Here is a 15,387-nt window from a genome sequence, read left to right on the forward strand (position 1 = left end):
TAATGTCAATGACTACAAGAACAACTAATACTATATATATGATTATTTTTGTGTGTGGTTGTTTATTTATGAGTGTTTTCGTTACAGGACTTTCTTTGTTTTAATACAGCTAAAGTTGCCCATTAAGATGGTATGATTCATCTCATTTCTTTCACGGTATGTACCTGTCGAGTATAGCTCAGAGATCCTGTATATGAGGAGCCAGGCCCTCTGTGAATTTAAATAAAAGGAACGAGCCTGCACTGCCTTCCTTGTGTGACGTCCTTCCTCTGAGAGCTGCTCTGGCTCTGCAGGGGCAGTGCCGTATGCCAGCAGCACGGCCAGGGAGCACCAGCGCTTGGGGCATGCAGAGCTGCTCTCTTGCCACTGCCAGCCTCTCGTGCTGAGCCCTGCTGGTGGGGTCAGCCCGGCTGCTCCTGTAGCTTGGTGCCAGTGCTGCTGCGGGGCTGTGCTGGGACTGCAGGCAGGGACAGGCAGTGGGCACGGCAGTGGCACGGCTGGCCTGCACTGCAGCACTTCCCTCCTAAGGGGGGATCACCTCCAAGGTGGACTGACCAGAGCTCAAGTGCTTAATCTGCTGTGAGCACGCAGAGGAGAGCTCTGCAGCCCCAGGGCACGCAGCAGCCCCAGCAAAGGAGTCTGGTGAGTGATTTGACTGCAAGGTCCCTCCTGCCCTAGCACCTCCCAGAACTGGCACGGCACTGGCTCCTGTGTGTCAGAGAGGCTGGGAGCCCAGGAGGTGTGCCATGGGCTGGAAGGATCACAACCAGATCACTTCTACCTGGGCAGATTCTGGGCAAAAAGGGGGTGTTTTGTAGGTGTGGTATTATGAGCTCCGTGGTGCCTCAGAAGCTCCAAGTCCAGTAGGAAGCTAATGGCTGTTAAATGGCCTGTGAGGTGACTTTTTTCTGAAGTAGCTGACAGGTCATCCCTTGACTCCTGGCTGGGATCTGTGCCTTCAGGCTCACATCTGCTGGTCTCCATGATAGGCCAGCAGATGCATCTGCTTTGCACACAGTTTGTGAGATCCTCTCTTCCTAAGTACTGGGTTGGCCCCATAGAGGAAGAGGTCTTGAATAGGTGTTGTCATTTCAGAGGTTTCAGCATTTGCCTAACTCATCCTTCACGGCTGCTTTCAGTTTTCTACACAGAGGGGGCCACTGACTCCCAGATGCCTGGGGGAACATAAAGCCTGCATGAGGGCCTGGAAAAACTTACCCCGTGTCCATGGGAACATTCTGGAACCAAAACTGAGGGTAGGATGCACACTTTTGTGGTGTTGCAGAGCTGCTGGGCACATTGTGAATGATGCTTCTACAGCCTTTGTGTCCTTCTCCACGCTGGCTTAGGAGCTGCTTCTTTCTCAGGAGCAGAGTAGCCAACAGAGGTGAGACAGATACTCTGAGTTCATGAAAGCCATCAGAAAGCTGCCTCTAAGAAGATGACTGATATGGGGAAGTCAGGAGAAGGGTGGCCAGGAGAGGTGTGAGATTTGGGGGAGGGAATAGGGGCTTGGCCAGCAGAAGCTAATGATTTTGGAGAGCTAAGAATAATCAGGTAACGTCAATCCCATCATAACGCAGACTTAAAGCAGTCGTGTGAGGCCCTTACCCTATTTTAACCTGTAACATTCATACCTAAATCTAAATGCCACTCCACACCCTGACAGGAATCCACCGCTCTAAGTTTTGACCACAATATCCCTTGAGCCAAAATTAGTCCATAACACCTTTTCCATTACCTTTACTCTGTTCCTCACCCTGATCCCTGCCCTTAACACTAGCATTTAAATGCTCTAATAAACTCTAGTATTCTTGCAGACCTAAACAAAATGCTAAACCAAAGAGCTTGCCCATACCCTAACCACAGACCTGACACCCCAAGCACAACACCAAACCCTCCCACTCAATATTTGCTTAAGCTCTCACCCAGAAAGTTTTGCCGTAGTCCCTAATGCCATACATGAACAACTAACATCCAAACCCTGTCATCCAAAAGCTGATCCCAATAAGATATGGGGAGGTCAGGAGCAGCCTGGACAAGAGAGATGTGAGATTTTGGGGTGGGAAGAAGAGCTTGGCCAGCAGAAATTAATGATTTCGTAGAGGTAAGAGGGTTCATGTAATGTTGATGCTGTGGTAACACTGACTTAAAACAGTCGGGTATGGCCCTTACCTTACTTGAACCAATAATTTTAATCCCTAAAACTAAATGCTACTGCAGCACTCTGACAGGAATCCATTTCTCTAATGCTTGAACTCCAAGTATCACTTAAAGGAAAACTCAGGCCATTCCCCTTTCCCTTACTTTTACTCTCTTGCTCACACTGATCCCTTCCCTAAATACTAGTATTAAAATGCTCTGTTTAACCCTAGACTTCGTGGCAGACCAGAAAAACAACAACAACAACAACAACAACAACAAACACAAACAACAGAGCTTACCTAACCACAGAACTGATATCCAAAGAAGAACACCAAACCATCCCAGTAAAGTTTTTTCCACTCTCTAACCCAGAAAGGTGAGCCCTAGTTGCTTGGGAACCCCTGCCACTATAACTTTGCTTAAACTCTAACCCAGAAATTGAAAACCAAGTCCCTAGGGGACTAGAGAGGTCAGCTCTGCCTCAGGATGTCCTGCCCCAGCAGGAGGAATGTGACTGTGGCAGTGACTGTGAGGTCGCTTCTGTCTCTGCAGCTGATAGGGCAGCAGCAGGAACGTGTCACGGAAAGGGACTGTGAGGTCCCTTCTGTCTGTAGGTGGCACGTCACCCTTGGCTTCTCCCTGGGATCGGCACTTTGGGGCTGACATGTGCCAGTGGCCCTGCTAGGCCAGCAGAAGGCCCCTGCTTGGCATGCTGACTGTGGGATCCCCTCTGCCTCCATCCCCAGCAGGACCCAGACAGAAAGAAGGCCCGCATAGGGGTTGTCCTGTCCCTTCTGCTTGAGTCCAGGACTGGACAGCACGAGGCACAAGGCTTGGCTGTGTCTAGCCAAGAAGCTGCAAGGCCAGCAGCAGGCCCAGGGTTTGGGAGATGCTGGCGAGGTGACTTGTGTCTGCTTGGCTGACAGGCCTGCAAGGAGCCTGATGGGTTGGGATGCCTACTTCAGGAGTGGTTTCCACCCTGATGGAGCTTTCTTTGGTAGTAGGAAAGAGCAGGAGAGAAAAAACTGCCACAAAGTGCCCCTTGGAATGTTAGCACTGGCCATGACGAGGAAGAAATGCCCCTCAAAGGGTTGCGCAGTTGTGACAGAGGTCACTGAAAGAGAGTTTATGTTCACACCCAGGCTTTGTGGTCATCAAGGAACAGCTGATGAGGGTTGAGGAGACATGGGTGAGATGATGGAAAGTCCTAGATGAGAGCAAGGTGGTGGACAGAGATGGGTGTCTGCAAAACACCATAAGGAAATAGGGCAAAGTGTGGGACAGCATAGGAAAGCCTGCAGAGGAGAAGGCAGAGGGTGCTGGCAAGAAGGGAAGGCCTAAACAGCCCTGACGTTTTTGTCCCTTTGCCTAGAGCTTATGAAGAGATGAGATATAGTCATTGCAATGGGGCCTCACTGCTTCCTTGTACCTCTGTCCCTGGGGAGGCTTTGTTAGTAACAGCCCTTGTTAGTAACAGTAAGGGCCCATTAATACTCCAGGTCACTTCAACTTTTCCTTCTGACTTTACTTTCTCAAGCAGTTGCATCATTCTCCTCTCACTACCCAAGCTTCATTGACTCAGCACCTAAAATACACCACGGAACTCATTACAACAGAGAAAGTCCTAAACAGCCATATCTCTCCCACAGTTTTCTTCAAGTCTTGTGCAGCTAATTGGAGAGCTTACATGGTGTAGTTAAGGAGGAAGATTTCAAAGAGCAACTAATAGAAATCTTTCCTCCTTTTAAAGGCTGAATATTGTTGCATTTCAGTTTGGAGCATCATTTCCCTGTAGATATTGGTCTCGGGTTACTCCTTTGAAGCCCTGTATAGGTAGGAAGAGTAGGGTTTTTCCTATTAAAAAACAAACAGCACGAAATCATGCTGCAATTTTCAAAAAAAAAATAAAAAAGTTGAAGTTCCTTTTTTTTTTGCCTCCAGTGATGTTTACCTTCCCATAAGGATGACTGTACAAGATGTATTTTACACTGATTAATAGGAAATTTAAAATAATTGTGTTAATATTAATCCATATCATACTAATTCAATGAGAAACGATGAGGTTCTTCCCAAGGAAACCATTAGACAGACTGCTGAGAGATGGGCGAGCTGGAACTCACTGAAACTCAAAGCAGCAACTGGGTTGGTGAGAGCGGTCTGAATGATCAAAGAGTAAGGGGAGGGCAAATGATGAGAACCATGGGAAGTGCATGGGTCCAGACAGGCAGCTGGAAAGGGGACATTCTGCAGGGTCTGTGTAATCAAGATGGCTTTTGAGCCTGGAAGATGAGGGAGCACACCATGATAGACAAAGTGATGACAATGCAAGTACAGGTGAACACCGGTATTCCTTCTCCTGCCATGAATATACATCCTGAAAATTCACATTTCTTCATGATAGAAATTATCATTCATGTGAGACATTTAATGGAAGGGATTGAATCATTTGAGCTGATGAGTGGATGCTTTATTAGTTAAGGACTAAAAGAATTACTGGGTATTCAGGCAGAGCTTTGCTGTCTGATCATAAGCAACCAGGGAAAACCTCCTGTGGCCCCGCTATGTTTGAGGCAGTTCCCTGAACCGGCAGATGTCAGAAAAGACCTGCAGGAGACCGGAGCCCTTTGGGAAAATCAGGTGGAGCCAGGTGGAGTTCTCAGGGCACCTCCACTGCCAGCAGTGGTCTTTGTCCCTGTAACTGCAGCCCAGCCCAGCACAGGAAACCCCTTCAAAGACAACACCCTAGTTCAGTGGGTTCCTGGGATTGACTTTGATTTGAAACGGCCATTGGGAACCCATGATACTTTCCCGTATTCCTGCTAGACACTTGAACATCCATTTACCTTCCTGGGTCATCTTTAGCAAACTCAGGCTGAAAAACTCAAGTATAGCACGCTTCAAATGGCTGAGCCAGAACCCATCAGCTTGCCCCACTTTGGAAATGGTCCCTGTCCAACTAAGGTTTTGAAAGTGAAAAATGTGAAATGACCCGTCAGGTCAATGCGCAGAATAAGGGAAAGTCACACGTATTGTGCTGGAGTGTCAGAAGGAAAAAAGCCTCAGCCATTGTGCCTCAGACTAATCAAGGAGACCTAATCCAGTTCATCTGTGAGATAAAGCAGAGTGAAGGACGTTGAGTTGTGTCCTAACATGAAGGAGGGTGTACATCACTGGTGAAGGAGCTGTCTTTTTGTGCCATCACCAATGCAAATTCACAAACCGACATCAAATAAAGGTAACAAGCCCCACCATGGCTCTATCACCCCACAGGGCAGGGGAGAGGGAGCTGACAGCCAAGGGATGCAATTCGGTGCAGGAGGTGGGGCCCAGCAGAGACAAGGAGCCAAGGCAGTGGGGTGGGGGAGGGCAGGAGAAGCAGCCCAAGGGGTGGTGCTGCTTGTGAGGACACGTTTGTGCCAGCAGCCTGAGGGGGCAGCAGCCGTGCGCAGGCGAGGGGAGGCCAGGAAGCGCATGCCAAGAGCGCTCCTGCCAGCAGAGACAAGGCCGGGGCTGAGGGCAAGGGGAGGGGCAGGCCCAGGGCAGGGGGCTGCAAGGGCCATGCTGAGCTCCCTGCCCCTGCAGCAGCCGCACTGGCCCTCAGCAGACGTGCTGGCCTGCACGCACGGGGAGGTGCTGGCGTGCATCAGAGAGCAGCAAGGAGGGCGCTGGAGAGGGCCGGGGCGAGGCGTGTGGCAGAGCCCCATGCAGGGGCTGGCTGGGGGTCCCCTTTGCTGCAGCCAGCGCACACGGCGTGGCAGGAGGAGGGCTCCCTGTGCACCACGGGGCAGAGCCTGGCCCTGGGCTCTTCCTGACGTCCCTGCAGCTCCTGGCAGGCTGCGGTGAGGTGCCCCTCAGCCTTCCCTCCTGTGCTGCCAGGGCACACGGCTGCTTCCTGCCCAGCTCACTGCCCACCAAGAACGTCCGTTGTGGCTGCTTCCCAAGCTGGGCCTTGCCCAGGGTCAGTCCCCTGCAGGGGCAGAAACTGGCCCTTGTCCTGGTGGCTTTTCATGGCCTTCCTCTCAATACATGCTCTTCTCATGCTTGATCTCTTTTACTGAATTCAGAGGCCTAGGAGAACTTTTTGGTACAGACTACCGCAGAAAAACCTTAGAGTCCCTCAGCCACATCTCTGCTTTTCCTCCACATTGCAGCTGGGCTCTTAAATCCCACAACCTCTGCTGTACCTGAAGAGAAATCATGAGAAACAAGAGTCACAGAAAATGACTACCTGCTGGTTCCTTTATTTTGTTAAATACAAAGAGCTTATCAGCACTTGTACATGAGCTCTTTGGGTTCAAAAACAAAACAAAACAACAACAACAACAAAAGGTAGAACAAGTGAGATTAAGAACAAATATTTTAATTGGAATAATGTTGCAAAGAATGAAAGTCAATTTTGAAATACATGAGCAAAGGTGTTTCTGCCTTGCCCGGGAATATGTGAGGAAGATGTGCAGGTACCTCACTGATGGGGAAATGCTGTATATTAGAATAACATCCTCAGTGCCTCCTTTAGCTCCTTGTTCCTCGTGCTGTAGAAGAGGGTTTCACTGCTGGAGGCAACACTGAGTACAGAGCTGAAACCGCCAGGTCCAGGCATGGGGAAGAGATGGAGGGGGGCTTCAGGTAGGTGAATATGGCAGTGCTGACAAACAGGCCTCCAACTAGACTCTGCTCCACTAAGCACAACCCTCTGAACTCTGCCATCCAGCCAGCTCACAATCCACCTCACTGACCACTCATCCATCCCACACTTCCTGGGCTGGCCTGTGAGGATGTTATGGGAGACAGTGCTGAAAGCCTTGCTGAAGTCAAGGTACACAACATCCACTGCTCTCCCTCACCCACTCAGCTAGTCACTCCATCATAGAAGGCTATCAAGTTGGTGGAGCACGGTTTCCCTTGGTGAACCCCTGCTGACTACTCCTGATCACCTTCTTCTCCTCCACATGCTGGAGATAACCTCCAGGATGAGCTGTTCCGTCGCCTTTCCAGGGATGGAGGTGAGGCTGACCGGGCTGTAGTTGCCTGGGGCCTCCTTCTTGCCCTTTTTGAAGACCGGCATGACATGAGCTTTCTTCCAGTCTTCAGGCACCTCTCCTGGTCTCCATGACCTTTCAAAGGTGATGGAGAGTGGGCCAGCAGTAACATCCGCCAGCTCCCTCAGCACTCATGGATGTATGCCATCGGGGTCCACGGACTTGTGGGTGTCAAGTTTGCCTAAGAGATCTCTGAGCTGATCCTCTTCAACCAAGGGAAAGTCCTCATTTCTCCAGAGTTCCTCCCTTGTCTCTAAGGTTAGGGATTCTGGAGGGCTGGTCTTAGCAGTGAAGGCTGAAGCAAAGGAGGCATTCAGTAATTCTGCCTTCCTTTTGTCCTTTGTCACCAGGGCACCCACCTCATTAAGCAGTGGGCCCACATTTTCCTTTGTCTTCCTTCTGCACCTGATGTGTTTGAAACAGCCCTTTTTGTTGTCCTTGACACCCCTTGCAAGATTTAACTCCAAATGGGCCTTAGACTTCCCTGTCACTTCCCTGCATCCTCCCTTTTCCACATTATATATGCTTCCTTCTTCCATTTCAGTCACTCCAGGATCTCCTTGATCATCCAAGCAGGTCTCCTGCCCCCTTTGCCTGACTTTTTGCTCAAAGGAATACACAGCTCTTGAGCTTGGAGGACTTGGAGGTCAGGGCGCTATTGCTGCTGGTGCACCGTTGTGGCAGCCATCGGCACCTGCTCTGCTTCGGCTCTCAGCAACCCCACGACAGAAGGGTCCTGTGCGAGACCAGGCAAGGTAGACAACTATTTGACGTTCTCTCTATTCAAGGCAGTTATGCCAACAGCCCTCTGGTACCCTTTTGCTTAGTTGTTTACCCTTGGAAAAAGCCAGAAACACAGTCTGGAGGCATGTCGTTAGGGTTACCCAATGATGTTCACGTTACTCAAGAGCTATCATGACTGGCCCCAAAGAAAGAAGGGGAAGGTGCCCTGCCTTGTGCCCTCCACCAAGTGGATTCATGAGTGTCGTACCAGTAGCACCTCAAATAGTATTTATTGGTGCAGATTTAGGGAAAGCGTAACAAGCCCATATTTGCTTTCCTAGTGGGAACTTAGAAGTTTCTTGCAACATGTAGTTGCTTTACAGGTGGGGATTTGTAGCAATTTGTAATAAAGACGTTCATGAAAACAGAGCAACGAGGTGTCCGTGTCCTTGTGTACTATGGAATCCTACCAACCTCCTGCTGCGATCCATGGGCGGGCTGACCCTCCTAGGTCCTGAGCATCGTTACTGTGATGTCCTTGGAGTGGTCCTGAGAGCTGCAGGAGCAACCACAGACCTGGGGCTTGGTGACAGCCCTTTGCTGCAGAGAACAGACCCAACCACAGGGGCTGGACCCCTTCAGATGCCCCAGTGCCATGAAACCGGCTTTTTTTCTGCTCAGGTCTGCTGCTCCCTCACACACAGCCAGGCCTGTGGCTCATCTCCCTGTGGAGGAGGAGGAGGCAAAGCGCTGCTGGTGCGCGAGTGAGGGAGAAATACTCCACCTGTGGGAGGGCAGGGCTGGAGGGGAGGTGGCACAGGACAGGCACTGGCCTCTTTCTCCTATTCCCCACCCAGGGAGCCTTGAGACCGCAGGTCAGTGTCCGTACTGCCCACAGGTGCCTGCAGCCCTGTATCCTCAGGATCCATCTTCTCTCCTCTGTACGTAACATTTTTACTTTGTTTCTCACAGTTTGGGGCCAGCATTGGTGGACCTGGTACCTGGCACTGCAAGGCTGTGTCTCACACCGAGATTTTTGGTGAGTTTTTCCCATTGCAGCAGCAGAGCAGCAGCTAATTGCTTCTGGAAGACAACTGAAACAGCTTCTTCAGTGCATGCTTGAGCTCCTGGTTCCTCATGCTGTAGACGAGCGGGTTCACTGCTGGAGGCACCACCAAGTACAAAAATGACACCACAAAGTCCAGGTATAGGGAGGAGATGGAGGAGGGATTCAGGCAGGCACACACGATAGTGCTGACAAACAGGGAGACCATGGCCAGGTGCAGGAGGCACGTGGAAAAGGCTTTGTGCCGGCCCTGCTCAGAGGGGTACTTCAGCACCGCCCTGAAGATCTGCACATAGGACAACACTATGAAAACAAAGCAGCCAGCACCTAAACAAAAGCTAAATGCAATAAACCCAACCTCCCTGAGGTAGGCATCTGAGCAGGAGAGCTTGAGGATCTGGGGGATCTCACAGAAGAACTGGTCCACAGCATTGCCTTGGCAGAGGGGCAGGGAAAATGTAGTGGCCGTGTGCAGGACAGCATTGAGAAAGCCACTGCCCCAGGCAGCTGCTGCCATCTGGCCACAAGCTCTGCTGCCCACGAGGCTCCCGTAGTGCAGGGGCTTGCAGATGGCAACGTAGCGGTCGTAGGCTATGATGGTGAGAACATAAAATTCTGCTGTAATCAAGAAGACTAATAGAAAGACCTGTGCAGCACACCCTTGATAGGAGATGGCCCTGGTGTCCCAGAGGGCATTGGCCATGGCTTTGGGCAGAGTGGTGGAGATGCAGCCCAGGTCAAGGAGGGCAAGGTTGAGGAGGAAGAAGTACATGGGGGTGTGGAGGCGGTGGTGGCAGGCTACGGCGGTGAGGATGAGGCCGTTGCCCAGGAGGGCAGCCAGGTAGATGCCCAGGAAGAGCCCGAAGTGCAGGAGCTGCAGCTCCCGCGTGTCTGCGAATGGCAGCAGGAGGAACTCGCTCACAGAGCTGCTGTTGGCCATTTCCTGTCTTTGGTCATGGACACCGCAAAATGACAAAAAAAAAAAAAAAAGACAGAAAAAAAAAAAAGTGTTATGAGTAAATCTGTAAGCAAAATTCAATTAATTCCCAAGTAAAGCAATACATTCCCTTTTTCCAAGACGACCTCTGTCTATCACCCTGTCTGGAGCCCTGCTCTGTGCTGGCTGAGTGTCCTGTACACAGCAGATGCCTCTTCCCAGCAGCTCCCAATGGCCCACCTCTGCTCCAGAGCAGTGGTACACAGAGGTGCCAACAGAGGCATGTGCTTGGAGGAGGGTTCCAGGGAAGGGGATCCCTTGGTTGACTGAGGGGTGTCTGACTGTGTGACTCCGTGTGCGTCTTCCCTGTTCAATACCCAGGAGACAAAATCAGCGGGTGGATCGTGCGTGTCTGGCCGGAGAGAGAAGGGAGCATCTCCTCCTGCCTCACCCTCCGTGCACAGCACTCCCTGTCAGAATCAGGCACCAGCAGCTGCCACGCTGGGCAAGGGAGAGAAGCAGGCATGGGCAGGCAGGGCGGACCCAACGCGGTGCCGAGGCTGCGGTGTCGGTGAGGAAGAGCCTGTCCTCACACCCCTGTGCCATCTGCCCGGCACAGCCAGCAGAGGGAAAAGAGCTCTGGAGTGCAAGAAGCCTTTGGAATGTGCTCCTTGTCGTATGGTAGGAATCTGGGGGTATGTTCAATTGTCTCGGTTCAATGCAACAGGAAGTTCCATCACCTGTGCAATCCCTACAACTCTGTTAACACAGAGCCTGCCCAAGAATCAGAGCAGGAAAAGGCAGGCAGAGACTGCAGAAAGTGCCTTCTCTTTGCAGGCAGCCCCTGCCCTCCCCTTCCTCTGACCAAGGCTGCCCTGCAGCACCTTCTCCTCCGCACCGCAAAAGCCACGAGAGACATCCTGGCAGCTCCTGGCCAGGCAGAGACGTCCCGGACCCAGGAGCCCCTTCCAGGAACGTCCCCTGCACTGTCCTGCAGCCAGAGACTTACCAAGGGCAGGGCTGTGAATGTTTCTCCTGCACTGAGCTCTCGTCTGCCCGCACCCTCCAGGCTGCCTGGAATCCCTTTCTGCCTGGGTGCGTGCGGTCAGAGCCCCCAGCCCTGCTGCGCTGTGCAGAGGAGCTGCTCGTGGGCAGAGCTGTCTCTCTGCACCACGGCCCTCTTGCCAGGAGCTCTCTCTGTCCCAGGAGCCCGGCCCAGCTCAGCACCAGACGCCCAGACCAAGGCATTGGATTCCCCCCTCGGGGGGCTTTGGGGAGGAGCCCACGAACCTCAGGCACTGAGAGACAATTGAAGACATCTCTCCAGAAGTCCAAGTCAGAGGCAAGTTTCCTGCAGTGTCCCCCTGAGGGCCAGCACTGACACAGCCTCCCTTGGAGCTCCTTAGAGCAGAGCATTGGAGGCAGTGAGGACAAGGAGACAAAGGCAGTGTGAAGGTGACCCTGATGTGTAGGAAAACTGGATGTGTTTCACCAAGCACAAGGGTCAGGCCTTGACCCCCAGCCCCTGGGAAGGGAGATATGTTCCCTTCACAAACTGCTCAGGGCTCTTCCTGGGGCAGGAGGAGATGGGGATGTGCATGGCCAAGTGCAGGAGAATGGTACGAACCCTGCCTGGTTCATGGGTGGGGGTGAGGAGGCGATAAGGCCCTGATACTTTAATGATAAACTGTCTGCTCCTAGGCTTCAGTGGCAGAGACAACAGCCAGAGCCATGGACACAAAGACCTGGGTCCTGTCGGGACTCTCAGTCTTGGTAGAGCTCTTGATCCTTTCCACACCAGGCTGTCCTAGGGACTCCCACACCTGCACCTCTTTTCCTGCTGACTCTAGACCCTAATCTGTGTGGTGTCACACCGGATCTGAGCTGAGTCTGATAACTCAGATCTTCTTGGTGGCCATGCTCCTCGTAAGGCAGCCCTGCAGGAAGCTGGCCTGGTTCCTGGAGAGCAGCACCACTGCTCGTATGGCATCCCTCGTGGTGCCCAGGCCCTCCTCCTCCTGGGCACTGCTCCCTCAGCAGGATCCCAGTCTGCCCTGATGGGTGGGGTTCCTCTTCCTCTGCTGCAGGACTGGGCTCTTCTTCTTGTAAATGTCAAGAGGTTTCTGTAGGCAAAAGCCTGCAGATTCTCTAGGTTCTCTTGGACAGATGTTTCTTTCCGTCAGCTGTTAACATCTGCAGGCAGACAGTTCAGCCTTCCTGTGATTGCGCTATCTCTGACAAGACAGCAGCATCAGGAGCTGCAGGGAAGTTTGGATAATACAGGAGTAACCAGCTGAATGGAATCGCAGCACAGAGTCACAGAAGGGTAGGGGACGGAAGGCTGCCAGGTTCCACCTCTTCTGTGCTTCCTTCTCATGCATGGTTTCATTTTGGCTGGAGCTGTGTCCCAAATGTTATGGGGCTGTGCAGGTCAAAATTAGAAGAGCCAAACCCTTCCTAGAGATCAATCTTTCTATTACTGTCAAAGACAATAAAAACTGTTTACATAATTACTTTAATAAAGGAGGATTAAGGAGAATCATCACCTTTTACTGGATGTGGGGGGAAACCTGGTGAGAAGAGATGAGGTAAAGGCTAAGGCACTTAATGGCTTCTTTGCCTCAGGCTCTAGCAGCAAGACCAGTTGTTCCCCTGGACTTTTCTTCTTCCTCATGGCCAGTGCCAACCTTCCTAAGTGAATTCTGTGGCACTTTTTTCTCTCCTGCTCTTTCCTACTAGCAAAGAAAGCTCCTTCAGGGTGGAAACCACTCCTCAAGTAGGCATCCCAACCCATCAGGCTCCTTGCGGCCTGTCAGCCAAGCAGACAGTAGTCACCTCACCAGCATCTCCCAAGCCCTGGGCCTGCTGCTGGCCTTGCAGCTTCTTGGCTAGACACAGCCAAGCCTTGTGCCTCGTGCTGTGCAGTCCTGGACTCAAGCAGAAGGGACAGGACAACCCCTATGCGGGCCTTCTTTCTGTCTGGGTCCTGCTGGGGATGGAGGCAGAGGGGATCCCACAGTCAGCATGCCAAGCAGGGGCCTTCTGCTGGCCTAGCAGGGCCACTGGCACATGTCAGCCCCAAAGTGCCGATCCCAGGGAGAAGCCAAGGGTGACGTGCCACCTACAGACAGAAGGGACCTCACAGTCCCTTTCCGTGACACGTTCCTGCTGCTGCCCTATCAGCTGCAGAGACAGAAGCGACCTCACAGTCACTGCCCCAGTCACATTCCTCCTGCTGGGGCAGGACATCCTGAGGCAGAGCTGACCTCTCTAGTCTCTTTGGGACTAGGGCTCACTTTTCTGGGTTAGAAATTTAGCAAATATGTTGTTCAGCTTAGGGTGTCAGGTCTGTGGTTAGGTTATGGGCAAGCTTTGTGGAATAGCTTTTTTTCTACGTCTGCTGAGAAGTCTAGGTTTAATAGAGGATTTTAATGCTGGTGTTGAAGGTAGGGATTAGGGTGAGCACAAGAGTAAAGGCAAGGGAATGGGCTATGGGCTGAGTTTTGCTTCGTGGCTTCAGGCATTAGACTAGTGGATTCCTGTCAGGGTGTTGGAGTAGCATTTACGTTTAGGGATTTAGGTTACTCTTTAAAATTGGGTAAAGGCCTTACATCAATGTTTTAATTCAGTGTTAAAGCAGCATCAACATTACCTGAAGCCTCTTACCTCTACGAAATCATTGTAGAGGTTCGCTCACCCTTCCCCCTCCCTCTCTAGGATGGGGGGAGAGAATTAGAAAGAAATGAAAACTTGTGGGTTGAGATAAATAGAAAGGGTTTATTGGGACAGGAAATAAAAGATAATAATAATAATAATAAAGGATAATAATAATAAAGGATAATAATAATAAAGGATAATAATAATAAAGGATAATAATAATAATAATAATAATAATAATAATAATAATATGTACGAACAAGTGATGCACAATGCAATTGCTCACCACCCGTTGACCGATGCCCAGCCTATCCCCGAGCAGCCGGCCCCCCACCCCGGCTAGCCACCCCATATTAATTGTTCAGCATGATGCCAGATGGTATGGAATACCCCTGTGGCCAGGTTGAGTCAGCTGTCCTGGGTCTGTCCCCTCCCAGCTCCTGCTGCACCCCCAGCCTGCCCGCTGGCAGGACAGAGCGAGAAGCTGAAAAGTCCTTGGCTTGGTGTAAGCACTGCTCTACAACAATTAAAACATCAGCGTGTTATCAGCGCTCTTCTCATCCTAATCCAAAACATAGCACCCTGCCAGCTACTAGGAGGGAAATTAACTCTGTCCTCACTGAAACCAGGACAAACGCTGTACATAAGGGTCACAAGTTGCCTGAGATTAACTTGAGCTAAACTAGAAAAGAGAGATAGACAGTTCCTTACTAAGTAAATACTACAACTAGAATCAGTTTCTTCAGTGTGGCTTTCAGGTCCTTGTTCCTCATGCTGTAAATGAGGGGGTTCACTGCTGGAGGCACCACCAAGTACAAAAATGACACCACCAGGTCCAGGGATGGGGAGGAGATGGAGGGGGGCTTCAGGTAGGCAACCATGATAGTGCTGATAAAGAGGGATACGATGGCCAGGTGACGGAGGCACGTGGAAAAGGCTTTGTGCCGGCCCTGAGAAGAGGGCATCCTCAGCACTGCCCTGAAGATCTGCACATAGGACAGCACAATGAAAACAAAACAACCAAAGACTAAAGAAACACTAAACACAAGGACGCAAGCTTCCCTGAAGTAGGCATCTGAGCAGGAGAGCTTGAGGATCTGGGGGATTTCACAGAAGAACTGGTCCACAGCATTGCCTTGGCAGAGGGGCAGGGAAAATGGAGTGGCCGTGTGCAGGACAGCATTGAGAAAGCCACTGCCCCAGGCAGCTGCTGCCATCTGGGCACAAGCTCTGCTGCCCACGAGGCTCCCGTAGTGCAGGGGCTTGCTGATGGCAACGTAGCGGTCGTAAGACATGATGGTGAGAAGGGAATACTCTGCTGACATCAAAAATACAAACAGAAAGACCTGTGCAGCACACCCTTGATAGGAGATGGCCCTGGTTTCCCAGAGGGCATTGGCCATGGCTTTGGGCAGAGTGGTGGAGATGCAGCCCAGGTCGAGGAGGGCGAGGTTGAGGAGGAAGAAGTCCATGGGGGTGTGGAGGCGGTGGTGGCAGGCTACGGTGGTGAGGATGAGGCTGTTGCCCAGGAGGGCAGCCAGGTAGATGCCCAGGAAGAGCCCGAAGTGCAGGAGCTGCAGCTCCCGCGTGTCTGCGAATGGCAGCAGGAGGAACTCGCTCACAGAGCTGCTGTTGGGCATTTACTGTCTTTGGTCATGGACACTGCCAAATGACAAAAAAAAAAAAAAAAAAAAAAAAAAAAAAAAACCAAAGGAAAGATAGAGTGTTATGAGTAAAGTCTGTGAGCAAAATTCAATAAATTCCCAATTAAAGCCTTACATTCCCTTTTTCCAAGACGACCTCTGTCTATCACCCTGTCT

The 15,387-nt window shown here is 51.4% G+C and overlaps 1 protein-coding gene across 1 annotated transcript; it reads right to left on the bottom strand.

Moving 5' to 3' along the window:
• Positions 1 to 8,980: 8,980 nt before the first annotated feature.
• On the bottom strand, positions 8,981 to 14,826 carry LOC118261387 (olfactory receptor 14C36-like; the record flags this gene model as incomplete). The annotated part of the gene is made up of 2 exons (XM_035572210.1): positions 8,981 to 9,259; positions 14,362 to 14,826. Coding segments are annotated over 2 exons (744 nt in total), but the record flags the coding sequence as incomplete, so codon positions are not given.
• Positions 14,827 to 15,387: the final 561 nt, after the last annotated feature.

This window comes from Cygnus atratus, chromosome 31, assembly GCF_013377495.2.
Source record: "Cygnus atratus isolate AKBS03 ecotype Queensland, Australia chromosome 31, CAtr_DNAZoo_HiC_assembly, whole genome shotgun sequence".
In the NCBI taxonomy this organism is placed as follows: domain Eukaryota; kingdom Metazoa; phylum Chordata; class Aves; order Anseriformes; family Anatidae; genus Cygnus; species Cygnus atratus.